The sequence below is a fragment of the Lycorma delicatula genome, chromosome 5 (genome assembly GCF_047948215.1).
Source record: "Lycorma delicatula isolate Av1 chromosome 5, ASM4794821v1, whole genome shotgun sequence".
In the NCBI taxonomy this organism is placed as follows: Eukaryota; Metazoa; Arthropoda; class Insecta; order Hemiptera; family Fulgoridae; genus Lycorma; species Lycorma delicatula.
The window spans coordinates 111,815,408-111,842,950 of NC_134459.1; the positions used below are offsets into that span (position 1 = coordinate 111,815,408).

General features: G+C 27.5%; 1 protein-coding gene across 1 annotated transcript in view; it reads left to right on the forward strand.

The window, feature by feature from the left end:
• Positions 1-27,543, forward strand: part of LOC142325727 (uncharacterized) — a 342,723-nt gene that overhangs the window by 303,869 nt on the left and 11,311 nt on the right. Inside the window, exon 4 of the mRNA XM_075367758.1 lies at positions 26,586-26,827. Coding sequence (XP_075223873.1) covers positions 26,586-26,827 — 242 coding nt within the window. The remainder of the gene's footprint in view (positions 1-26,585; positions 26,828-27,543) is intronic.

The window sequence follows — 27,543 nt, forward strand, 5'->3', positions numbered from 1 at the left end:
GTGGGAATAGATCTGTATTTCTTTCTCTTCGTACTTACTTTATCTTTTTTGCTAGGGAAAATACCTCTTCTGCTTTTTCAATGCCCATAAATAATTACACAGGTCAACAAAATTAAGGAATTTGAAAGTTGTTTGTAATCTAATAACTGATTTTTATGTTACTATTTTGTGCACTGACTTCAAATATGGCCATCGTTTTTTTCTGTAACGTAAGAATTTTTCACAATACTAAAAAAAGGAAATGGAGAAAAGGTATATTGTATTCCTCGTGGAAAACTTTTATTTATAAAAAAGTAATAGGACTTAAAGAAAGGATTTTTGTGCATTTTCTTACTTCTACCTTATACTACCTTTTTCTTTTCCGTTCAACGCTTCTCAGGCCACATTTTCTGTTGCAGATCATCTCTATGGATGCACCAACTCTGCAATCACCTTCCCTGATATCTGCGTTCCATTTCCTTTATAGCTTGGTGAAATATTTCACCCTATTCTTTACTTTCAGCACCAAGATTTTTGGGAACCTAATCAATATGAGAATGTAGGGGAAAGCATTGAGGAAAGCATGATAATGAAATTCCAAATCTTGGAATTTCATTATCATGCTTTCCTCAATGCGCTTAAAATTTGGGTCCTTATTGTTCCCAAGAAATTTCTTACGAATTTTTTAAATGCTTTTCATTCTTTCTTTTTTAATGTCCTCTATTTTGGTTTGAAAGACTTCATCTTTAAAATGTTTACGAATATCTGGACCATCCCAAACCCAGGGAAAGACACTCACCTTGTGACGCTTCCGATCACCACAACCCCGTCCTGTTCCTAGCCCTGGAATATCTGAACCATTCCAACCCCATAGGGGAAGATTATTATTATAATATAATAATACATTTATAATTTCTAAAAAAAAATGTCAAAACATTTAATAATATTAACAAGCAAATATTTTACGTTCCGAAATAATGTGTTTCTGCCGAAAGTTCACTGCAATAAAAAATTAAAATTAAAATTAAAAACTGAATAAGACAAGACGCCTTGTCTTGTTTATTCAGAAAAAACTATTAGTATTATCTCACATTACGTCATATTTTCTAAAATTCTATATTCTTATATAGCCTATCATTATATTTAATTTTTTTTAGAATAAATATTATAATTTCCTCACTGCTTAAGATCCAATCTGCGTAGAGTCGTGGAATATTATTGTGTGCATTGTAAAACGATTTTTCTTATCACTCTTAAATTTAAAAAATTTAATATTATGAATTGCAATTTATTCATATGTTGAGATTTATTCTGTAACAAAATAATTTTTTGATCCAGGTTTAAAATTGAAATACAAAAGAAAATAAATTGAAATCGAGATATCTAAATCTCATGATTCGAATGCCAGGTGACTGGTTAGCGAAATCTCATACAACGTTCTTCGAACTGTCATTTCCTAAAGCTTTTTTATTCGGATGAAATTTATTATATCCTATCTAGTACAAATTTGTTATTCTTTCGATTGGTTAAAGTACAAATGTCTTCATTTAATGAATCATTTTTTATATCGTTAAGTAAACTTTATTAACTTTGGCCTGAATTATAACAAAAATTGTTATAACTTTATTATCCGTTGCACTCCAACACTTTGTTTACTAAATTAGTTTTTCCTACAGTCGTGGAGTTGTAATTAAAAATAAATAAAGAAAACAATTACAAATTGTTAGTATGCTATTTATTTCATACCACGTCACATCTATGAAAGATTACTTTTTAAATTCTAATTTTTTATTTGATTTCCTCATAGTCATTGATTTTTTGTAAATTATGTGAAAAAAAAATTATATAATTTATTTAAATATTTTATTAAATCATTTATCCAATATGTAATGATAAGCTGGTCTTCATGTTAAGTTACATAGTTGTAATTTTGTAATTTTATTGCCATTAAATAAACCAACTTGAATTTTTTTTTAATTTTTCTACTTCATTGCTGAAAAAAATGTTCAGTACTTTTTAAAATGTCATACTAATCATTATTTTTATACGAAATACGTATTAAGATATTACAAATAGGAAATTTAAAACGAGCTATCTATTCTGTTTATATGGAAACCATTTGGATAGTTATTAATAACATCTCGTGTTACTATCTCACATGTTTCAATGATAATTTTACATAATATTCGTACTATTGTTCGTTGGAAATTTATCTTCCTTTATTTATCGTGAAAAAATTGTTTTTCCCTCAATGGGAATAGATACACCGGGCACCATTGTTAATCGCGTGTAGGCAATTTTATCTAGCGTGAAATATTGTTTATATCATTTTTCAACTTAATTAATGAACACACTTACAAATTATTTTAATAATTTCACGCAACCTATTATTCTCCGTACCGAATTACAGGTTTTTACGGTGTATTCATTGGAATAAAGAAATAACAGAATTAAAACAAGACTAGCTTATTTTGAAAACGGATTGGGTAGTTATCTCATAATACATAAAATGTCTGAATAGCAGTTCTATCGGTTGATATAGAATTGTATCAGAGCCTATTCTGTAAATATTTATATTTATTATCTGGTTAAAACGCAATAATCTGTGTAAGTAATAGCGGGATATGCTTGTTTTGTAAATTATAAGATAAATTTTCCATTTTTTTTGTTAAATTTGTAAATAGATTTGCAAAATTTAATCTAAACATTTGCAATTAATCTCTAAAACGTTTTCTGGCAAGTTTAATAACTGCAAAATTGAAATAAAGAAAAAAATTCAAATCGAGATATCTAAACTTCTCGATCGGAAGGGCTTACTGATTCGCTAGTATAATCTCATATTCGAAATCTTCAAGTAAGTGTTCTAAAAATCTATTTGTTGATTTAATTGAACCCAGTTCTCTTATATTTCATAAATTATGTAGAAATTGTTCCTGCAATGAGTAAAGATACGTCTACCATTGTTAATTGCGTGTCCCAGTTTTTACAGACCTAATAAATTTTGTTTTATTTTGAATTAATTGATGTTATTTTTATTATGTTCCATCTATGAATGATAATTTCTTAAAACTTTACTGGATGGTTTAATTTTATTATGATTTCCGTCATTTTTTCTGAGAAAAAATATTTCCTCCAGTGAGCAATGATTTGGCCGCCTACTTTTAATCGCTTGATCACAATTTTATATAACTTTAAACAATATATTTTTCGATTTTTAACTACAAAAACGTTCAATATATTTTAAAACATAATGCAGGCTACCATTTACTACACTAAATACAGGTTTTTGTAGATTTTTACCTCTATTACGCTATGTATCTGAATGTAATTTCATAAAATTCTCCTAGTCTGTCAAAACGTATCATTGCCTATGACTTTCTTTGTATTTCGTGAAAAAAAAATATCGTTCCTGCAATGGCTAAACATACAAAGGTCACCAATATTAAATGCACACGTGGATTTTCAAAATCATTTTCCACATTTAAGTAATGAATATACTTTTAAGATATTTAATAACAAATTTACATTTTATTCTCATACCGAAGTGTAGATTATCAGATTAAAGATAAATTCAAATATTATTTAAAATATCGTAAAATATACTTGTATGATAAGTACCTAACACCAATATATATATATAATTAAAATTATACATTTTATATTTTTTTTAGCTTCAAAATCAAGTATTACGTAGTTTGACTTAATGTCAAGCCAATCATCGCTTCCCAATTAACTTTAAATTTTAAAATGTCCTTCCATGTTTCCCTATTCGTAAATAGATCCAGGGATAGATTTTACCCCAAAAGATAGGATCAGATAATATGAATTTTTACGCAATAGAACTGTCTTAGAAGAACTTTAAATAAGAAAATAAAAATAAAAAGTGAAAAAATAAAGGGTGAAATTGAAAACATTAAGATTTATGAAGAAAAGATTATCCATTTTTATAAACATAAAAAAATACGCGAACCTGTTTTTATAAATTTAAAAGAAAAAACTCGTTAAAAAATAACTCGTTAGTAAAACAAGAGAACTAGAAATCAGTTTAATTGATTAATAAGTGAAAATTTCATTGGGATTGTATTTAAAATCAAAAATATTGCTTTAAAAAAAATCACACATATTTTATATTTATTTAAAACCTCTATTTATCTGTTATTTCTATTTAATTGGTAAAACATCATAGCCAGATTAAGAATTACAAAAATGGCAGATATTTTTTAATAAAATTTATTAGACCCCCAATTTCGGTTAACATTAGTTTTTTTTTAGATCAGAAATGAATTTCGTAGCTTGTGGAGAATGTCAAGCGTGATGGAGATTCGAATCTGAAACCTTGCAGGTGAAATGCAAAGATATAAAAGATTATTACTCCTCAACGGAGGTAGCCTGATGGCGGTGAGAAGTTCTTCCACACAAAAATATTGAAATTCCCCAAAGATATCAATATTTGAGAAACTCTATCCATAGAATCCCACTTTTATTATTCATCAAATGTATTGTAATTTTTTTGCAACATCTTTTAATGGTTTCCAATCAATATCTAATTTAAACTTCCTTTCAGAAATGAGAGTAATTTTATTTGGATTCCTTTAATTGATTTATTTCTGCACAAATAAACAAATTATTCGTATATGTTGTCTGGAAGACGTTATCCGATTTCACTTGATGTGAGAGAAAAGTAGTATTTCGATCTCATTAACTAAATCCTAATCTATTTGAAAATAATACTATGTTTGCGTAGTTACAATTTTTTTATAATTACTCGCCTAACATTTTTAGTTCCCATATAATAATAATAATTGTTAACTTACAGAAATGCTCTAAGTCCTGTTTTCGATATCCAAAAAATGTTTTCTATTTAATTTTCTTGATTTTCTTCAAGTTACGATAGTGGTCATTAAAAAAGGGAATTTCTGAGAAATAAAATAAAATAATCAAAATTAATATTGCGTATAAAAGTAATTTACATTTATTACTTTCCTTAATTTTACAGAGAGAAAGTAAAAGATTTTATTTTCATTTTATAAATATTTTAAAACAAATCTAAAATGTTTTTTTTTTATTTTCTAAGTTTAAAATATTATCTGAACTATTTAATAGTTATTAAAATAAAACGGTTAAAAATAAATATCTTGGTTAAAGGTGATTAAAAATTTGATGTGAATTATTCCCAAGATAATGCAGTAATAATTTTTCATCAAGACAATTTACGATAGAACTGTACGTTCTGTGTTGTTGATTCTTAACAAAGAGAGTTCTTTGCATTATAAATTTTGCTATTTTTTCATTTAAAATTTCTATCGCGTAGCTGGAAAATATTTCTGTACACATATTATAACTTTTTATACCCTAAAAATCGAAATCAGATGTAACCTCGACTTTTATTACCATCATTTCAATTTTATTATTATTATTACCTCATTTACTTATTTATTTAATAAAGACTTAACATTTTATTAAATTTTAAATGACACGTTAGATTAAAAGACTACTAAACATTTCCGGAATAGCTGCAAATATGAGAATATAGAGTATTTTATAATAATAATTGTTGATGATTTAGATCAACTTTTTATTACCATATTTTTTTTTTATTTAATAATATTAAATTAAGTAAAAATACTTGCAGGTGCAGGTTTTAAATATATTTGATGTCTGATATATTTTTTATTAAATTTTTAACTACAAAAACAATTTTTTTTACGTATTATCTTCCCACAAAAACAATCCTTGAACTATAATATTTTTTTTTTATTTTTTTATAATATATTAGCAATGGAGCTCCGCTCCTTGGACCCCCTCGGATTGATGCAGCCGAGCCCCGGGGCTGACCCAAGAGCTCCCCACGGCAAGTTTTTTAAAAATTTAAAATTAAAAAATTTTTTTTTTTTCCAGTTTCTGTCGTTATTTGTGTCAAGGACAAATATTTACATCTGTAATATTTCAATCTTATATGAGGTCGAGAATCCATTTCTTATACGGTGAAAGTATAGAGGTTAGAGAAACTAGGTTCTATTGGTATATCTAATGCTTATATAGAAATAAAATATTTCTCGTAAATTTGTATCTGATATTTTTATTTTACAAAAAAAGGTTGTTGCCTTTCAATAGAAAGATCTTTTATCTTTCAGTTAAAACAAGAAAGCTTTTCAACAATATAAAACTAAATAATGTATAATTTTAATAATAATAATTATTATTATTATTATTATTATTATTATTATTATTTTATTATTATTATTTAAAAATTAAGTTAGGGTATTATTATCATATACTATTCCGGGTTTGAATCCCGGTCAGGCATGGCATTTTTCATACTCTTCAAGGTTCCATTTCCTTACCTCACGCTCAAGATTCAAGCCAAGTAGCGATATCATGAAGCAAAAAGAAACATCGTAAAAAAAGGCAAATCTTTTTGTAGTTTTATGGCCACTCAGCCAAAATGTTTATTATCACCCTAGCACTAAACTAAAACTTTTGCAGTGCAGATTAACTAAAATAAATATTTAATTACACCGAAACAAACAAAAAGAAATAGTGATAGAAAACTTACAAAAATATTAAGAGCAACAAAAAGAGGTAAGGGAAAAAAATACAGCAATCAAGAGAGGTACAATAAAAAATCATCACTGGGAAGTTAAAAAAATCTGATGTGGGCCCCACATGACTTCCTTGTACGCGTATTAAATTACATATACACATTTTTTTTAAATGAAAAGAAGGTAAAATTTTATTTCATTTATATCTTCTGATATTTTTTCATATTTCATTTTTTTTTATTATTGGATTATTATTTATCGTAAATTTTTTTTACAATCATAGGTTAATAATTATTAATAAATCAATATATTTCAATTTAAAAAAAAGAAAGTTAAAAAAAGGAAATGAAGCCTGATTCGAATCGATGTGCCTTATCCTCCTACGATCCAAATATTTCATTAATTAAATATTTATTTGGCTATAACTCCGGCCAATGAAAATAAGTACCACCTATTATATATCGTTGAAAAGTTCTCAATGAGGGCTTATTACTGCAGTTAATAAAATGTCCAAAATCCAGATTTTTTGGATTTTGAGCTTTTTTGGACACTTTGGGTTCAGTCGATTGCAATCAAAAGGGGAGATGTACAACTAGATGTTACAACATCCTAAATCCAAAATTTCAACATCCTACGGCTAATCGTCTTTTAGTTATGCGAGTACATACGTACATACATACAGACGTAACGCCGAAACTAGTCAAAATAGATTCAGGGATGATTAAAATGGATATTTTCTTTGAAATCTGGAAACCGACATTTTTCGCGATCACAATACTTCCTTTACTTCGTACAATTAAGTAAAAAGCAAAAATTATTAAAACAACTCTAATTAAAAACAGAGATATATTTAAAATAAAGAACCAGTAATTTACGTACACTAGAAGTAATCCATTCGGAAATGTGCGAGTCCTATGTGAATGGTGTAAAAAAAAAACTGCTTTAATAATCAAATTTCATAAGTTAATATGATAGCTTTGAGCAATTTAAATAGGCTATGTATTTTTGCACCGTCTCAGTCAGAAAACATCGAAAATACTGTGTAGCAGTATTTTCATCACAATATCACAAAACATACGTAATCAAGAAGAACGTGATGAACCACTTCACGATATTTAAGTAGACAATGAAATATCACAAACTTTTATACGACAAATCGATGCGATAACCTGGTGTAAATGATGCGATAACCCAAATGTAAAGTCCGAAGAGCACATCTAAATTTATACTCATGCGGAATAAAATACGGTTTTTAAATTGATGCTGATCTAACTCAAACTTAGATTTTTTTTATAACTTTTATCACATTTAGTTAAGTGAATATTCCTTTAGAGTTTATTATATGACCAAAATCTTAGGAATCAGTAAAACTGCCTCATATCAATGTATATATAAAATTTATCGTTGTCAATTACCACAAAGAAATTGAAATTTGGTTCCATGAGAAGCCACAGATCGGTTTTTCTTTTTCTTTTTTTTTAGTTTTTTCAGAGCGAAAAACACTTTCGTGTTGTCATCGCCCGGGTCGATATTTGTTCTATAAAAACTGGACGTTTAAAAATTAATTAAAAAACTAAAGATCCTGACATGCAAAAATACATCCACAAAGTAAAAAGCCTGTTACATATGCGTAGAGTTATACAATAAAAGCAAAAAATATTTTATTCTAGTAAATTATCAAATTTTATTTTTAATTATTTTTTAAAATTGTTTTTTAAAAACTAATTGATCAGGTAACGGTAACAAAACGTCCATTGAAAGACAGAAAGGTGGTAATGAAAATATTTTGCGCTTTTTCTTAAAAAACTAACAAGAAGTAATGTTATAAAGTTCATCCATTTTTAATTTTAAACATTACGTAAAGCGTGGTAGAAGAAGATTTCTAAGGAGTTAATGACTGTAAAAGCTACGTCATTTAATCAGTCAGAAAATATGTTAAGGAGATAGGTACTTACGTCAGATTTAGTTTGGTATGAATATGCGAAATAAGATTTCATGAAATAAGGAAACTCCTTATAACATTACATCTGTTTAAGAATATAAATAGCATATTTGTATAGATTTTACGGAATTGTTAATACCAAGTAGTTATTGTTTATTAACATCGTATAATCCTAAAATGGATTTTAATGTTAATCTCTTTATTTATTTCATTTGCTTAAGTATTTTACTGTTTAATTCTTTTCCAAACTACTATTTTCCTTGGAAAGTTATATTTTTAATCTCCTTATATATATATATATATATATATATATATATATTTTTTTTTTTTTTTTTTTAATTAGGGAAACAGATGTAATGAAAATAACAGAATATTTGTCTTAAAAAATTTATACCTTTATTTCTTGTTTAATTCACTTTTGTGAAGGTTTTTTTATATAAGGATTCTAAGATTTATATAAAAGGTTTGTTATTGTAGTTATAAACACGTAAAACACTTCCCAGTGACGACTCTAAGAATTTCATTTATTTTATAATAATCTACTAAAAACATTTCAACAATTTTGTAAATGGGAAATGAAATCTATGTACCCATTCTTCCAACATTTTACAACAGATTTTTTTTGTATTGTTTTATCTAAAGTTAAATAATTTATTTTTTCTTTTTTTATGCTGTAAGAAAGGTTTCAAAATAAATATTTTTTAATATAAAAAATTATTGTCTAGTAATAATTTAATACAATGAATCGTCTTAAGGAAGAAAAAACTAAAAATTTTCTATTTATATTTCAAATAAGTAATGAAGGAAGTAATATTTTTTTATTTTTTTTTATTGTAACGTCATAACAACTTTACAATCTGTTCAGTAAGAGAATTGAACAATAAGTAAATAAGATCTATTTGGACCAACATTAAGTAGCCACAGACCCAGTGGTTTGTGACTTAATAATAATAACGAAATAAAAGAAAAGAAATAGAAAAGCACTCCGCAAGGCCGGACTATAAAGTCACCTAATGGAAACGATAAATCAAATCAAAAATATTGTTTTTCAGCAATCTTGAAAAATCACTGATTGTATTATCCAGTAAATTGACTGCCATATGATTTGGGTGCCGATCCGGTAAAATAAAGATGAATTGTTAAAGAATCATTACAAAAAGATATAATAAAATAAAACTAAAAAACCAAATTTATTTTATTTTAAATGAATATTAAAAGACATTACTCCTTTTTGTTTAAAAAAAATTAATATATTGCTACATAAATTCCTTTACTTTTTATTTTATAAAATAAGAAAAATAAATAATACTTCCTTTCGTGTTATTTACTTATAATATGAAAAAAATAACAGAAATTTTACATATACTAAACAGCACAGTAACGATAATATCTACGATATAATATTACAGTAAACGATGTAACACGGTATATCAAAAAACAAAATAATTAAAAAAATTGCCGATCTCCGTAATGAAGTGGTAGCGTCTCAGCCTTTCATCCGGAGGTTCCGGCTTTGAATTCTCGAGTCATAGCATTTTTCATACGCTAGAAAATTTCATAACCACTTTAATTAAGTATTCCATGTTACAAACTTAAAAGTTTGTACATGGAATATCACATAATATTTAAGTTTTATTTTTTTCATAAAAGCTGTTTAGTTTCATAAAAAGAGGTATTCTAAAATCTGAAGTAAGGGGGATCTGAAAATATAATTTATGGATGACCTCTTAAAATACTGTAGAAATTTTGCTCACAACACAGAAAGGTTCGATCTTAATAAACAGGTCGTTGTCCACTTTTACATCATTATCTATTAAATTGAAATATAAGTTAATTTACACGATCAGGTTATAGAAAATTATTCTGTTAAAATTATATTTAATTAAAAAATTTATATAATTACTTTTTGATTACTTAAAATAGTGCTAATAATTTGAACACGATTACGTATATCAGATTAAAGCGGATCGGAAAAAATCAATAATAGATATTTAAAAAATATTATATGTATTAGAATTTTTATTATATGAAATGAAGATTACCAGATTAAAGAAAAACGAATTAATAATACTGAGGATATTATCGATATAACGGTTCCATAATAATTCTATATTGCATTTATGTTTTATTCTTTAAACCGGTCTAGTTTCAACATTTAGTACGTAAATCTCTAGGCATGATGATAAATAAATTATATCGTTTATACCCTTAATATTTTAAATCCATTTATACAAAATGAACATGAAATAATCCGAATAAAATTAACTAATTTTATGAAAACTACAGTTTTCCAGTGAAATCAGTAAAATCAAACAGACATTATATACACCTAATATAAAAATAATTATTATCAAAATTGAAACTGATTTTTAGTATAAACTACTGCAATAGTTAAAACAATCCTCACCATTCCCTAATAAATAATCATATTCTATCTTGATGATAACAGTAAACCTACATATTCGTACATGGTAATTAACAAAAATTAGATTGCGACATGTAATAAATACAAAATGCATCACATAGATAATATATTTGAAAAATACATACAAAACAGAAATAATAGCAAATTTTATAACTTTACATAATTTTTTTTTTTCCATTATCTCCTAAATGATTTAATTATATATTTTAATTCTATAAAATTCTGATGTAGACAGCACATGACTTCCCTGTACGCCTATTAAATTACATATACATATTTTTTTAAAATGAAAAGTACATAAAATTTTATTTCATTAATAACATCTGATATTATTTTTTATTGTTATTATTAAATTGTTATTTATCGTAAAGATTTTTTTACAATCAGGTTAATTAATAAATATAATAATATTAATAAAATAAATTTTTCAACTAATTAATAAATCAATATATTTAAATCAAAAAAAAATAAATGAGATAAAGTCTGTTTCGAACTGATGTGCCTTCCCCTTCAAATATTTCATTAATTAAAATTTCATTTGGCTATAATTCTAGAACCATTGAAAATAAGTACCACTTATGATAGTCGTTGAAAAGCTCTCAATGAGGGCTTATTACTGCAGTTAAGAAAGCGTCAAAAATCCAAATTTTTTTGAATGTTGGACTTTTTGGGACTCTTTTGGTCCTGTCGATTGCAATCAAAAGACGAGGTGCGCAACTAGATGTTATAACAGTCCTAAATTCAAAATTTCAACATCCTACGGCGAATCGTTTTTGAGTTATGCGAGACACATACTTACGTACAGACGCCACGCCGAAACTAGTCAAAATGAAGTCAGGGTTGGTCAAAATGGATATTTCCGTTGAAATCTGAAAACTGACATTTTTCGTGATCACAATACTTCCTTCACTCATACAAGGAAGTAAAAATAAAAATTGTAAAAGAATATGATAAAATTTCTCTCTATTATTTAAACTTAATGTAGTAAAATAGAATCATTAAAATAAACTAATTACATCCATCATTTTATGTTTAAAAACACCAAGTCTATAATAATAATATATACAGTATATATAATTTTATGTAATTATACAGTATTAGTTCTGTATCGACTTTTTAATACCACAATTTATTGAACTTATGGGTCCTTTTAAAAATTTAACACTAAATTATCCAATATGGCGTAATACTTACTACGTAATATACGAGTACACATCATTTTCAACATAATTTTAAAATGTTTAACATAAACAGTAAAAATAACGAATTTGAATACTTACGAAATTTTAGTTCTACAATTTTTAAAAAATGTCAACATATAAACTTTTAAATAAATTATAATTGATGTTTTCCTTAAGTTGGCAATTGTTTTTTTAAATTATTTAAATAATATAAAATTCCAATTTGCCAGAACGTTTTTTTTTTCCTAATGTGTACATTGCAATCTAACTAGTGAAAAATAAGCAATTCCCACGACCCAATGAGATGAGGATGATATGTATGACATGTAAATGAGATGTAGTCTTGTACAGACTCAGGCCGACCATTCCTGAGACGTATGGTTAATTGAACCCCAATCACCTTCTTCCTTTTCCTGTTTAGCCTCCGGTAATTACCTTTCAGATAATGCTTCAGAGGATAAATGAGGATGATATGTAAATGAAGTGTAGTCTTGTACAGTCTCAATTCGACTATTCCTGAGATGTGTGATTAATTTAAACCCAACCACCAAAGAACACCGGTATCCACGATCTAGTATTCAAATTCATGTAAAAATAACTGACTTTACTAGGACTTCAATGCTGGAACTCTCGACTTCCAAATCAGCTGATTTTGGTAGACGCAAACCTAGACCAAGCCGGTAGGATGAATCCCAGTTACCTAAGTACACCGGTATCTAATATTCAATTCTTTTATAAAGCAGCTAGCTTTGTAGGATTCCAATTAACCATACATGTCAGGAATGGTCGACTTGAGACTGTTACGATTACAAAAATAATAATTAGAACTTTAAAAACGGTAGCTATGGAGTGATAATAAAAAAACATAGATGAAAACATACAAAAACACAATATTACTAATACATTCCAAATAAAACAAGTTATAAACAATAATCCTTAAAAAACAACAATAATTTTAAAATCATGAAAGTGAGCATTACACCAAGGACAATAATCCATCGCCACGTAACCCTCTTAAATTTTTAATGAAGGTTGTCTCATCTTCCCAAAAGCTTAGCTTATCCTGGTACTCCACTGCAACACTGGTACACCGTTCAATCGGAGACACGGTGGAACCAACCGGCGTCACAAATTGCCTAAAAGACCTCACTGACCTGGCCTGATTCCGCAAGACAACATGGTAACGCGTCGGAAGTTTATTGTGCAGAGCTTTATAAAAGAAAACCAAGTCAAAGTAGTTCTTCTATCAGATAACCTGGAAAGGTCTAATCGCCTCAACATATCCTCTCTACTAGCGCCAACAAAACAATCTCCAAACTTAAAACGCATCCAGTTCAAGAACCTATTCTGAACACCCTCAACCAGATCAGAGACAAAAACTCGTGTACTATTCCACACCACGGTCGAGTACTCCAAGCGACTCCTCACCAAAGATTTGTACAGCAGGTTACAAGTGGAAATATTGTTAAACCGTCCACAAATCCAAAGGACAAGACCAAGGTCCCGGCGTGCTTTATTGACAATCCGAGCAACATATTCGTGAAAATACAACTTCATGTCAAATAAAATCCCGAGGTCCTCAACTAATCTACTTGACCCCTATGCTCAATTGCATTAACTGAATCCTGCAAAAAGGCGGCCAAATTAGAAGCTGGTGAACGACCTTTAATAAATCCATGCTGAAATGACGATAACATCGGGAGAACATGGTCATAAATATGTCCAAATAGAATCCTCTCGAAGACTTTGGAAAAGGTACCGATGATAGAAATAGGCCTGAAATTATCCAGGGAAGGGACACCAGGCTTAGGTATAGGAGTAACAACTACATGTTTCCATAGGGAAGGAAAAGAAGAAGACGACAAGCTCCAATTAAACTGGGAAGCCAGGGTAGGAGAAACAATCTCATTTAAACCTTTGATAACAAACGCAGGAATCCGATCTAGGCCGACTAATTATTATAATAATAATAATAATAATAATAATAATAGGAATAATGGAATTGTTATTTTTTAAATGTTACAAATTGTTCCTGCTCTTAGTGCGAAATCCTCTAACATTCTGATAGTAGATAGAAATCCTCATCACCGTGTTGTCTGGGATTGGCCTATCTCCAAAAACGTACTAAATCGATCTTGTTGATATTTGAAGTTTCATTTAAGTTTCCCATAGAATGGCCCTAACAAAACACCCTGAGGCCAATTAGAAAGTCTGTTGACGCAGCTCAGTAGACTTGCATGTTGCTCTATAAGCCGTAGATATTATTACTTTTAATTATTTTATTACGACTTATATTTATAATATATTAAAAATAACAATAAAGTAAAAAAATCTGATGTGGACACATCATGACTTCCTTATACGCCTATTAAATTACATAAAACATTTTTTTTTAATGAAAAGTACATAAAATTTTATTTCATTAATATTTTCTGATATTTTTTTTATTGTTTTATTGAATTATTATTTATCGTAATTTTTTTTTAGTATCAGAGGTTAATAATTATTAATAAACAATATATTTAAATTAAAAATTAAAAAAATTATATAATTTAAATATTTTTACGAATAAACTGTACATCGTTTTTTACATTTAATTTTCTGCGTATAAACGATAAAAACTGTGAGTAATATAAAGAGAGAACACCACCCACTGATAGGATTCCGGTGTATGTATATGTATATTTTTGTGTATGTATGTGTATGTGTATGTATATGTATGTTTTTTTTGTTTTTTTTTTATTTTTTAATAAAATTTGCTAATTATGAATTTATCTCAGAATTTTCTTTATCATGGTCGGTTTTCCATATCTTTGAAGAATATCAAGGAGTATAGGATAGAAAAAATGACAAATGTAAGAATGATTCTTGAATTGTCTCCATACTGTCAGTGTAATTTGAAATAATAACGTAAAATGTGCATCGATTATTGTAAATGAATCATTTTAAAAAGTAAAATTCGTATTCTTTTATTTACAACTAAATCGGAATATTTCTTACGTAAATTAAACATCTTGATAAACTGTCCAGATTTTATACAAAATGCATTATTTACCAATAATTTTGATTTTTTGTTTTTTAATTGATGGAATTTTTAAATTTTATTAGAATTTATTACTTATAAATAAAAATTAGTTACTTATAATTTAGATATTCTTAATTTAAATAAATTTATAATAATGACCATTGACTGTAACTAAAATGTAAACTTCATAATTTTTTTCCATTCAGAATAATTATGTTTAGATTATTTGCAATTATTTGATAATTTATTGTAACAAAAATATTATTATTTAATAATATTAAATCATAAAATAACACAATAATTCAGTTAATTGAAGGAGAATTATTAACATAATAGTTTAAGGAAAATTTAATTATATTATGAATTAATTCAATTATATTAATTCCCAGAAAATTAAAAAAGCTTCTTTTTTTAATAATTACATACCATAATTAATTTTAGATTTATCATTAAAATTCAATATTCAAAATATACGTTATATATAATATTCAAAATATATATATCAATAATATATATATCAAAAATATATTATATCAATATTCAAAATATACATGACCATGCCTTCATAGGACGTTAATAATACAAGAATTGTTTTAAAAATAAGAGAGGAAAATGAAGAATTAAATAGAAAAGAAGTAATAAGTAAAATATATCCATAAAGTAAGTTTTTTTTAAGAGTAAATAGAAAACAGAAAAATTTTATATTAATAAATTGAAAGTGCTGTAAATTCTCGGGTATGTGTACGTATACATATATTTATGTTTTATTTAAATTAATTATAAATTTAGCGAGTATAAAATTACTTTCTTCCAGTCTTATTAGAGTAACACGTGTGCATAGAACAAAAGTAATATCGGTTCATACGAGTGATTTGTTATCGTGTCACTGGGTTAAAGAAGGAATAGAGTGCAGTATAACTTCGGAGAGAATCTGGCGCAGTGCGTCCCCTTGGCAAACGTTTCGCTCTATCTTCTGCAAGGACCCTGCTTTCTCATTCCCCACTTCCTAGTCCCCTCCCAGTCCCTGTTCCCTCATTCCACCGACTGACAGCACACTGTATACGATAGTATTGAATATGTCCCTGACACTGCCGTTAAATCTATCACAACGACCTTCAAGAATTCTTACTGTTCACTGCACAATAAGCAACAATAAGGTTCTTTATAGTCACAATGAAGTACTCTGTGCTGATTCTTGTTTCAGACGATGTAACAATATGCACTGGTTTCTACAACAGCCGAATTTAAACATCTTGGTATCTCTCCCTCGCACAATGGTGTATTTTTTCTCCGTTTTTTTTTTAATAGACAATAAATTTTTTTTTTTAAGACAATAAATTTTTGTTGATAATGTTGATAATTAACCTTAATCACTTAATTAGAAAATAAGTTGTGTTAACAATTTTTTTAATTCTTTCATTGATATTTATGCCTTTTTTTTTCTAAATAGAATTGTTTTAGGAATTAACATTTTACTATAAGGAAGTATTGTAATCGCAAAAAATTACGGTTTTCAGATTTCAACGGAAATATCCATTTTGGTCATCCCTGAATCCATTTTAACTAGTTTTGGCGTGACGTTTTACATACGTACGCACGTATGAAAACGATTAGCCGTAGGATGTTGAAATTTTGGATTTAGGCTGCACAACATCTAGTTGTGCACCTCCCCTTTTGATTGCAATCGACTGAACCAAAATCCAGAAATAATGATTAATTGTTATGTATTTTTACGACTTGAGCATGCTTGTACGCCTGTTTAACGAGGAATATGAAATAGATAAATTGGTAGATGAAAAAAGTTAGGCCTTTGCCGGAAGTGTTCCCGGAACCATGTGTTAGAGCAACCAGTGCTACCAATGCAAAACAGTAGATCGATGTTAGTACTTGTATATTACCACTACTTTTTCTGTTTAGCCTCCGGAACCACCGTAAGATATTACTTTAGAGGATGAATGAGTATGATATGTATGAATGTAAATGAAGTGTAATCTTGTAGAGTGGCAGGTCGACATTCCTGAGATGTGTAGTTAATTGTAGCCCAATCACCAAAGAACACCGGTATCCACGATCTAGTATCCAAACCTGTATAAAGGCCTTTACTAAGATTTGTTATTATACTAACAAACAAGATAATTAATACAAAGAAATAAATGATTATTCCTAAAATAGAAAAACAAAATAAGAATCAATAAAACGCAAAAACCAACAATATCTGATATGTTAATAAATTATAGTAGTAATAAAATATCCTTCTATTTGAATAATCAAAAGCGGAGTTTTAACCAGAATTTGAATTATTTTAATATTCTAAGTAATAATGGTGTGATGTTTGCATCTTATATAAGTATATTTAAACCATAATTTTGCAGAAGTAAAAGTTGAACTATCTTGATGTTCATTCTTTTTAGCAATCTTACTTATTTTTAAAAAATAACAATATTACCTTTACTAAAATCAGATAAAGAAACTCTTTGCGTACAACTGAACAGAATATTTCCCGAGAAGGGACTTTATAATGTGATTCCGTTAGCATTTTTAATAAAATTCCAAACCATTTGAAAAATTTTCGCTTAAATTTATTAAAAATACAATTAACAGATCTGTTCTACGGAAACATTGTTGTTATGTCGATGATTTTTAATTAATTCTAAGTAAAAAGATCTGATGTGGACCACCACATGACTTTCTTGTACGTCTATTAAATTACATATACACTTTTTTTTTAATTAAAAGTACATAAAATTTATTTCATTAATAATTTCTCATATTGTTTTTTTTTTTTAATTATCGTAATTTTTTTTTAGAGGTTAATAATTATTAATTAATCAATATATTTAAATTTTAAAAAAAGGAGACGAAGTCTGTTTCGAACCGTGTGCCTTCCCCTTGTAAGATCCAAATATTTCATTAATTAAAATTTCATTTGGCTATAACTCTGGAACCAATTAAAAATAATAAGTATCATGTATGATACGTCGTTTAAAAGCTCTCAATGAGGGCTTATTACTGCAGTTAAGAAAAAGTCCAAAATCCAAATTGTTTTGCATTTTGGGATTTTTTGGCACTTTTGGTTCAGTCGATTGAAACAAAAATGGGAGGTGCACAACTAGATGTTGTACAGTCCTAATTCCAGAATTTCAACATTTCAACGGCTAATCGTTTTTTAGTTGTGCGAGATACATACGTACGTACGTACAGACGTCACGACGAAATTAGTCAAAATGGATTTTTCCGTTGAAATCAGAAAACTGAAATTTTTCGCGATCACAATACTTCATTTACTTCGTGCAAAGTACTCAAAATGTATACTCAAAATAATATTCAAAAGCGACTTCTAAACTGTGTATATTTCGTAGTAATTTTTATATTTAGTGTATTTACCTTAATATTACTTCATGTATTTGTATTTCATTAATTAATGTAGATTTTAATCACATCTATTTTTTACCTTATAATTTGATTTTATAATTTATCATATAATGACGTGATCTTATAATAATATTATAATCAGAATACAAGATTTATTTGCTTAAGTACTTGTTTAATACCTGCAAGAGAATCTAAAATTAGAATTCAAAAATAAAATTCTGCACGAATATTTTTTCATATTTATTTACTCAACTTTTTTCACAAAAATGTTTTTCTAAAATAATTCACAGCGATTAAATTATAAAAATATACAGTAAGTTCTAGAAAAGCATCACTGTTTGAAATTTCAAAAAGGTCAATGGGAATGTTGATTACAACTTAATTCTCATCGTTTAAATTTCATTAGAATACATCTGTAATTAGAAAATCATAAAAAAACTCATACAAGGGAGAAACCCTCTCTTAATTGTATGAAATGATAAAAACTTTCCAGCAAATTTGTTTAAAATATTATTTACATCAGCTGGTAAAGTGCATCCTAAAATTTTACTCAGAGGAAAGCGGGTTTAATATTTTCTCCAATTACTTTTTTCTTGTTTATTAAAAATAAATCGCATTTTGAGTAATAAAATGTCAAAGGTTTTTTTTCTAAAGAGGGAATGGTTTAACAATAATATCTACCACGTTATAAAATAAATAGGATTTCAATCGTGAAATGACTGTATCTAGTTAAAATAAATTCCTTTTAAAAGCTTCGTTAAAACAAGTTATGTCGATCATGAGTTGTCGTATATAAATAGAAAAATATACCAAAGCCTAGATAATGTGCATAAAATGAAATAAATAAAGCATCCTTCTGTTTCAGTTTTATGAAGCAAAATTGAATTATTATTCTACGAGATACAAGATAAATATTTAGCTATTTAAACATAAAATGGTGATAATTTACTCAATCTACATATATTTATATTGTGTTTGGTACAAAAAATTATATCACGAGTTTACTTTAAAAATATAAAACAATGAAATTTTCTTGGAGTTTTAGATTGCTGATATCTCAAAGACAGTTAATCCAATTTTTATAAATTAAATATCAAAACTAATTTTTTTCTATTTTATAATTTTAATTGTAGGAACTAGAGTGCAGTGATTTTGTTAGAAACTCAAAATATTACTTCCTAAAAAAATGTTGTAAAAAACAAATCGCCTTCTGTATAAATCCTACCGCTCAACTGATAGTGGAATCCAGAAAAATGGATAGTAAAAATCATTCTTAAAGTACAGTAAAAATAATGGTTAAAATCATCGAAATCATCCCAGAAGTTCCTGAATTTCAAGCAGCGGAACATAAAAAACAAATATAAAACTGATATTCTGATTTATATATAAAATTTAATGTTTTTATGTGCACCTCAAAAGGTGAACATGCAATTAAAATTTCAATACTGCATTTATGGATTAATTTAACTCATTGCAGCATTGCAAGTAGGAGTATTGTAATATATGCTGATAGAGTTGAATGCATTTAACGTACTGAAGGAGTAATTAGAAAGCCAGCAATTTACTGACTGCATCTGATCAGTTGGTCCAGATACAATCATAAGATCAAATGTGCAATCTATATTTCATTATTATGTTTTTGATTACAATTTAACTAGTTACAGAGTTATTTTCAAATTATATATTAGTTATAAATATGTATTAGAGGTGAATTTCATTTGATCTTTGGAAAAGCACACCACTATTTTGATATTATATTTCTCATTACAAATCCTTCAAAATGTATATTATAATCCTTTTGTCAGATTCTGACATAAATACATTCAATTAATTTTGAAATGAGTCATATTTTTAAACAAAGATTACACAGTAATTATTTTGCAGTAAAAGATTACCTGAACTTCACCTAGCAATAACCTATCAAAAAACCTGCTATTTTAGGTCTAGTTTTGTATTATATTGCTTTCGTCCTTTAATATTTCTTATCTGTCCTTTATATTAATGTTAGGATTCATCTGCTGCAACCCATGACAAAACTTTTGTGCTTAAAGTATCATATCAGCTTAGAATTTTCAATTAAAATTTTTTTATATATATATATGATGCACTGTTTTTCCATAAAAACAGATATTGTTTTACAATATATTCTGTTAAATTTTTCTTTTGGTTGCAATAAATGTAAGATATGTGAGGTGAGGTGGCACTTATTAGAATTACTTTCAGATTATTCATATTACAACCAGTCTCTGTGGTGAACAGAATTAAGATGTCACTAATAAGGTTTAATATCTCCTGCATTTTTGTGGGTTTCATTTATTTATAAACAACATTTAACTCAGAAAAAGGAACCGCTTCACTCATAACTTCCCTTTGTAAGCCTGACATGGTGTGCTTGTTTTTGTAAGTAAATAGTCTTTTTACTTTTAGTCACTTGCAATCATCTGTTTTCCACACCGCTAAAATATATATAAGAGTGTTCAATTTTGTGATGACTAACAAGATAAAGGGAATTTTCTGATTATTTGAATCTAATACTTGTATTGTTTTCTAATGATTATTTGTTAACAGTTTTCTTCTTTCTGTGTGCAGAAGACACCATCTTCCGCAGATATGACATATCTTTCCTCTCCATAATGCTGAAAATTTTTATCACTTTTCCATTTGTTAGAATACACAATCCCCTTCCATATTCAAGCAGAGGACTAAATTCTCCTTGGTTTGGATTTCTTTTTTAAACACATCAACATCAGAATAATCCCATTTGATTATACTTTCTTCTATCTTTTTCTTTTCAGCCTCCGGAACCATCATAAGGTATTACTTCATAGGATGTATGAGGATAATATGAATGAATGTAAATGAAGTGTAGTCTTGTACAGTCTTAGGTCGACCGTTTCTGAGATGTGTGGTTAATTGCATTATACTCTGCTTCTGCATTTGGAAATATCTGTTCATAATCAATTTAAGGCTCTCCAGGCTTTATAGTTGCAGTATCCATTCTGAGTTTAAAGCTATATCCATTACAACTGTTTTTCTGCATAGAAATCCACAGTGATACTTGATTAGGATTTCCAATGGTTTCATTTTCTGGATTCATTGGTTCCAGTGAAAATCTAAATCTGAGAAGAAAAATGGTAATGGATAATTTTAAAGCATATGTTTAACATCTATCATTTTACTTCTTCCTCACACTCTATCTCTCTCCCCCTTTCTCTCTTGCTAACCTCACTGTCTCTTGTTTAAAAGTGCTGTTTTAGCCAAAGGATACATTTTTTGGATTTGTATCAGGCTCACGTCCCAACAGTATATTTTGGTGAATTCTTTTTGTGCCACACTACATGCTAGTATGAGCAATCACTTCCTTTACTGGCACTGTATATTCTCCCGAAGTAAAACAAAGCCTAAAGCTATAGAACAAAGCACTTTTACTTTGCTGTCAATGATTCGTTCAACATTTTACAAATAGCCATTTCTAATATTAATTTTTTCTTCAATCTACAACAGTGGTGCTGGAAAGAAAGGTACAGTTCAGCATAATTCTCAGATTCTTTGCTTCCACAGTATATTAGGAGTATTCTTCTTCCTTCACTATTTAAAAAATCCCTTTCGGCATGCTGGAAGGCAGAGGTAAATTTAACTGGTGCTAAGTAGGGGATAAAAAAATTTCCATCTTAAAGTTAAAAAAACCTTCAAATTTACGCAATACAACAATGGTTGCATGTGAAAAAAGTTTTATATGTTTAGCATACGACACGCCCCATCTTACAATACCAGCAACATTTTGGTCATCCCTTGCCGTTAAGGGTTGGTCATATCAAAAATTGTCACAGACAAAAGTTTTAGGTAATGTTTAGAGGACTAAAGCCCATTTTAAAACAGTTTGATACTGTGTCTATTAAGGGAGGTATAATTCTTTTTTGTCTTCGAAACCCAATTTTTTCAACCTGCTGGGCCAATGGTTGGTGATATCAAAAAACTTTACTTTAATAAGTTTTAGGCCCTTATCCAAAGAATAGTAGGAATTTTAAATGAATTTGACATTCTACTTAATAAGAAAGTTATAGCAATATTTTGTTGTTTTTTTTTTAAAAAGCACCCCATAGTCCGATTTCTTTTGTTAACGAACTCGACCGAAATTTTGGGATGAGTTATTTTTAAGGAGCAATTTGAAAGTGATTGGCACAAAATTACAGCAGCATCTTGTCCACAGGAAAGTGGAATATATATTTATAAATGTACATATAAACTTTTGAGCTGATGGTGGTTTTGGAGTCTGTGGAATGTGAAACGTGAAGATGTCAAAATTTTCCGGAAGTCAAATCATGATACCCATTACAATAGGTAGCTTTCTTATGAAATCTACTTAAAAAGTGAAACTCTGGGTTTAAATCTTGTTGGTTTAAGTCTTCTCTGAGCTTAATTTAAGTGTTGTCTTCATAATACACCATCAGTCTTTGAACAACTGAGTAAATTTTAATGGAACATTGAAACAAAGAAAGGAAAGTTGAAAGTTACAAAGAAGAAAATTCATTAGAAGTCAAAATTTGTCTATACGAAATAATAAAATGTGATGGTTTAGCCTCAACAGTAGTTCCACAAAGGAAATTTTTCTTTCTTTTCCGTTAAAAGAATAAATAAGTTTTTATGTAGAGATATAATTTTCTTCATTCATATGAAGAAAATTATATCTCTAGCAAAGCAATACTAAGAGAAAATAGACATGATGAAAAATCTGTGATAATAGAAAAATAAAGATAAGTTATTTATTACTTATCATGCTGTAATTTAAATTTGAGTTTTATATTTTGGTTTTTAGTATGTATTCGTCTAAAAATTATATATCTCCCTTTGGCTGTGAGTCAGACTAAATAATGATTTGTAAATTATAAAATGATCAAAGTATATTAACTCTACAGATTACTGAATATTTATTTATTAATATAATGAGGAAAACAGGAAGTATTCACCTGCCCAAAATCTCTTGCCTAAAGAAACCTATTAGCATTCCTAATATTTACTGTACAGAATTGCACACATTTAAAATTATTTTTAGCTGATAAGAATACATCAGATAGTACTGGAGTTATTAATAACTATATCAAGTAATGCAATTTGCTAAATAAATCTTGATAACACACTGAAGAAGAAATATAAATGTAGGAAGACTACTTTTACATTGTTACACTTATAATTTCTTATCACTTAATGAAATCATCAACTGACAAAAAAAGGCTTTTCAGCTATGAATCATTTTTAAGGATTTTGACAATAATTAATTTTAATAACCCCTATTTATTGGTAAAATGAACAGGTATATAAGATGTTAACAATAAACTGAAATTGACTAAGGGTTTAGAACACAAAACCAAAAAAATGACAATCAACACATTTTCTAAGTATACTCCCTAAAGGAGTTCCTTGCTTGTTTCAATAAAAACATTGTAAAGACATTTAATTGTCTAGTTATCACTTGACAAATACTCAAACAAAAAATTCCATGTCGATTAAGCTTGTTTTGATTGGTCAGTTATTATGTTCATATTTGTCTTAAGTAATGTTTTGTCTCATTGTATCATTGTAGATGTATTTCAACGATAAAGAAAATCTTTATCTATAAAAATCTTTGTTAGGGTATGAATTGCTATATTTATTGTACAGTATTTGATAAAAGTAAAATATAATAATAGTCATTCAAGATTTTGAATTAGAATTAATTCTACAATTACTAAACGCTAGAAGTTTTCCTGTTGATTTCTCTAAATTTTACAGATATATACATACATTTGTTAAAATTTAGCTGTTTATCACCACCATGACTGACTTAATTTGACTGATGTTATCATCAAATCCATTTTTACCAAGTTAATCAAAGCTTGATTTATTAATTTACAAATTAAATAGTAAATTTATTTATGCTCATTGCAATTTTAATGAATGATAATTTGCAGTGGTAGATATTCATTACATTTGATGAAATTGCAGATGAAATTTCAACTTTCTAAATTATTTTGTTACCTTTTTTCTAATAAAAATAGAACATTAATAACTGTTATTCCTTGACCGTACCATGTTTATGTTAACATAAATTTTGATGTAGCAAAACAATGTAATAGTGAAAAATTTTAGCTTTTATTTAACTCTATTTTATTAAATTTTGAAATATCTCTACCTTTTGGCTAGAACACTTCTCTAATTTTCAAAAGTAAGATAAAATCATACTTTTTTTTAATGAAAAGGCTAAATCATTTTGTTTTAGTTTTGTGTGATTAAAACATGTCACTAAATTAAAGTTATCAACTGAAATTTTAAAAAACAAATTAATAATTATATACTGAGTTAATATCATGTAGTAAAGATGTGAAAAAGTACTTAATAATTAAAATTTTAATTCTATTTTAATTGATCATAAATGTAGTAAGTTGTAATAATTATACATTTTTTATCTAAATAGAATCTCTGTTGAAGAGAACTCTTCAGAAATTTAATGAGGAAATATTTACATCAGTAGGCTTTAAATAAAAATTATTTTAACTATACATAGTACATAAAAAATATTTTTAAACATAGCAGGTTGATAAGTTTTTTGAAATAAATAAATCACAATACAATTTTCTTTATTTTTTATAAATTTAATTTAGTTGTTTATTTCTTTTTTTCTTTTATTAAAAGTTCTAAATTAACAATTGAGATTTTTTTCTATAAGAATAAGATTTTTAAGTCCAGTTATGTAATTATTTGAATGGCTACAAATGATCAGATTTAATTAATAAGTAATTGCTGCAAAAATTTAATTAATACGTAACTCCTGCAAAGTATAGCCATTCACAAGAATAACATGCATCCCATGCTAAGCTTACTAAGGAAAGTGATAAGTAATTTACCATCATTTTCTTCACTAAAATAAATATATTGTTGAATGTCAGCATGCCACGCCTATTGAAATGTAGATGATATTCAGCCCTACAAATGACATCTTCACTCTGATCACCACATGAACTGGCTGTATAATAAACATCATTACTATCACAGAAAGCAACTATGAATGGTGTCTCTTCTATTTCACATCCTTTACAGTGTATTAAAACTGCAAGAAAGGAACCATAAGCTGCAACAGATAGTGTAGAACAATGAATCCCTGTCTGTTTTAAAACAATGCTTCATATTCACTGCTTCTACGCAATAAGACAATATAAATTCAGTAACCTCTAAATCTCTATAGGCATAAATTGTTACATTTCACTCCAAAATACTTTACTTGATTCAGAATATTGACTATTCTCATGAGTATAAAAATAAGTGGTTTCTGGGTAGGATGGTGACCATATTTCTTAGAACCTTATTATTTTGCAATGGTCAGTATGTCTCAGAAAGCAACTGGAAACCGAAGGATGTAAGCAAGGATAAAATTTCAATGGCTTAAGCCAAATTTAATAAACCATACCCTTTAAATCACCAAAGTTAAACACTGAACATAGTTTCATTGCTGACTTTTATTATTTATTAATGTTAATAATTACAGTAGGTAGTGCCATACAACAAATTAAATAATAAATAAATGGATGGTTTTTGATAAATTTAGCTTTTTAAGTTCCATTAAATTTAAGAAACTTTATAGATTTTCAATGTTAGAAAATCTGATAAAACAACAAGTAGATTTTTTTATTGATATTCTACTGCCTTAAGCTAACCAAACAAATCAAAAAAGCTAATCAAATTACAGTCTAAAAGTTAGTCTTACACTCATGCCAAACATTCCAAAGCAGTATCATTATAGTTGAAGCCCAGTTATCAAATTATTAATGCAGCATGAGAATTCCAAACAAAATAAAAACTTATCAGCACATTTACTGAGATTTTAATCAGAATTCTGCAGCTCAAGCAGCAACTGTGCAATAGCAGTGATGGTAACTGCTATTTTTTTTATTTATTTAAAATAGTTTACCTCTGCAATTTATATTAAATTAATTTATAAACTATTAATATCATTCAAAACAACCATGACACCAATATTGTGTAGAGTTATCCAAATACATCATCTTGTATTATTTTTTAAAAATTATTAACTGTTATGATTAATCACTTAAAAAATGATATTATTATTATTGCAATATTTTTTCAGCCGAACAACCGAATGTATGAAAGCTTCAGTATTTTCTGCCCATGCGACCGCCTCGACAGCCTAAAACTGCTACAAGAAGAAGATGTCCTAATAGACTGGACCCGTCCCATCTTTCTTAATTTTATCCACAGTGACATATTAGACCGCATAGAAGAGTTCTACAGACATATCGGCACTGTAGATAAGACTTGTGGTGATTTATACGTATGTGAAGAACCACCAAATGATTTAAAATTAGAAGAGTAAGTATAATAAATTAAATATGACATACATATATAATATTAAAAATTTAAATTATTTTAATGTATATAATATCCCCTTATATATGCGAAAATTGTACTCCAAGAAAGTACAATGTAAAAATATTAAGACCTCAAGTAAATATGAATTTAAAAGTTAAGTTTGCTGATGTAAAAAAAATATCCAAAAAAAAATATTTTTTATTCACATATTAGTAATGGTTTTTTTTTTTAAAGTATTATCAGAATTCAGTTTACTTCAACTAGATTGGAGTTCAATTAATGTTCTACTCAAGACTAGTCAGCCTGAAGTTAGAAAAAAATGGTCATACTGTATTTAGGTTTTCACCATATTGTGAACCAATTCAGTCTAAAAAATAAAATACTAATAAATAGAACTCATTGTTTAGTAAATACATTGTGATAATTATGAATTGTCTACTGCAAAACTTAAATGAAATTAGCTATTATAGTTAAAAAAATTTAAAGTCACTTAAAAATAACACTGCTTAAAGTAAAAAGTGTTTGAAAAATATTTATTAATTTTTAATAAGTGTGAATATAATGTAGCTGTGTGCTTAACACAATTTATATTCCATATCCAAATTTTTTATTAAACGAGAATTCTTTTCAAATATCTGGCCTTATGAATTTAGTTAACAATTTTCCTAGTTTTTTTTTATATAATTTGATTTATTTCTCAAAAAAATAAACAAAGT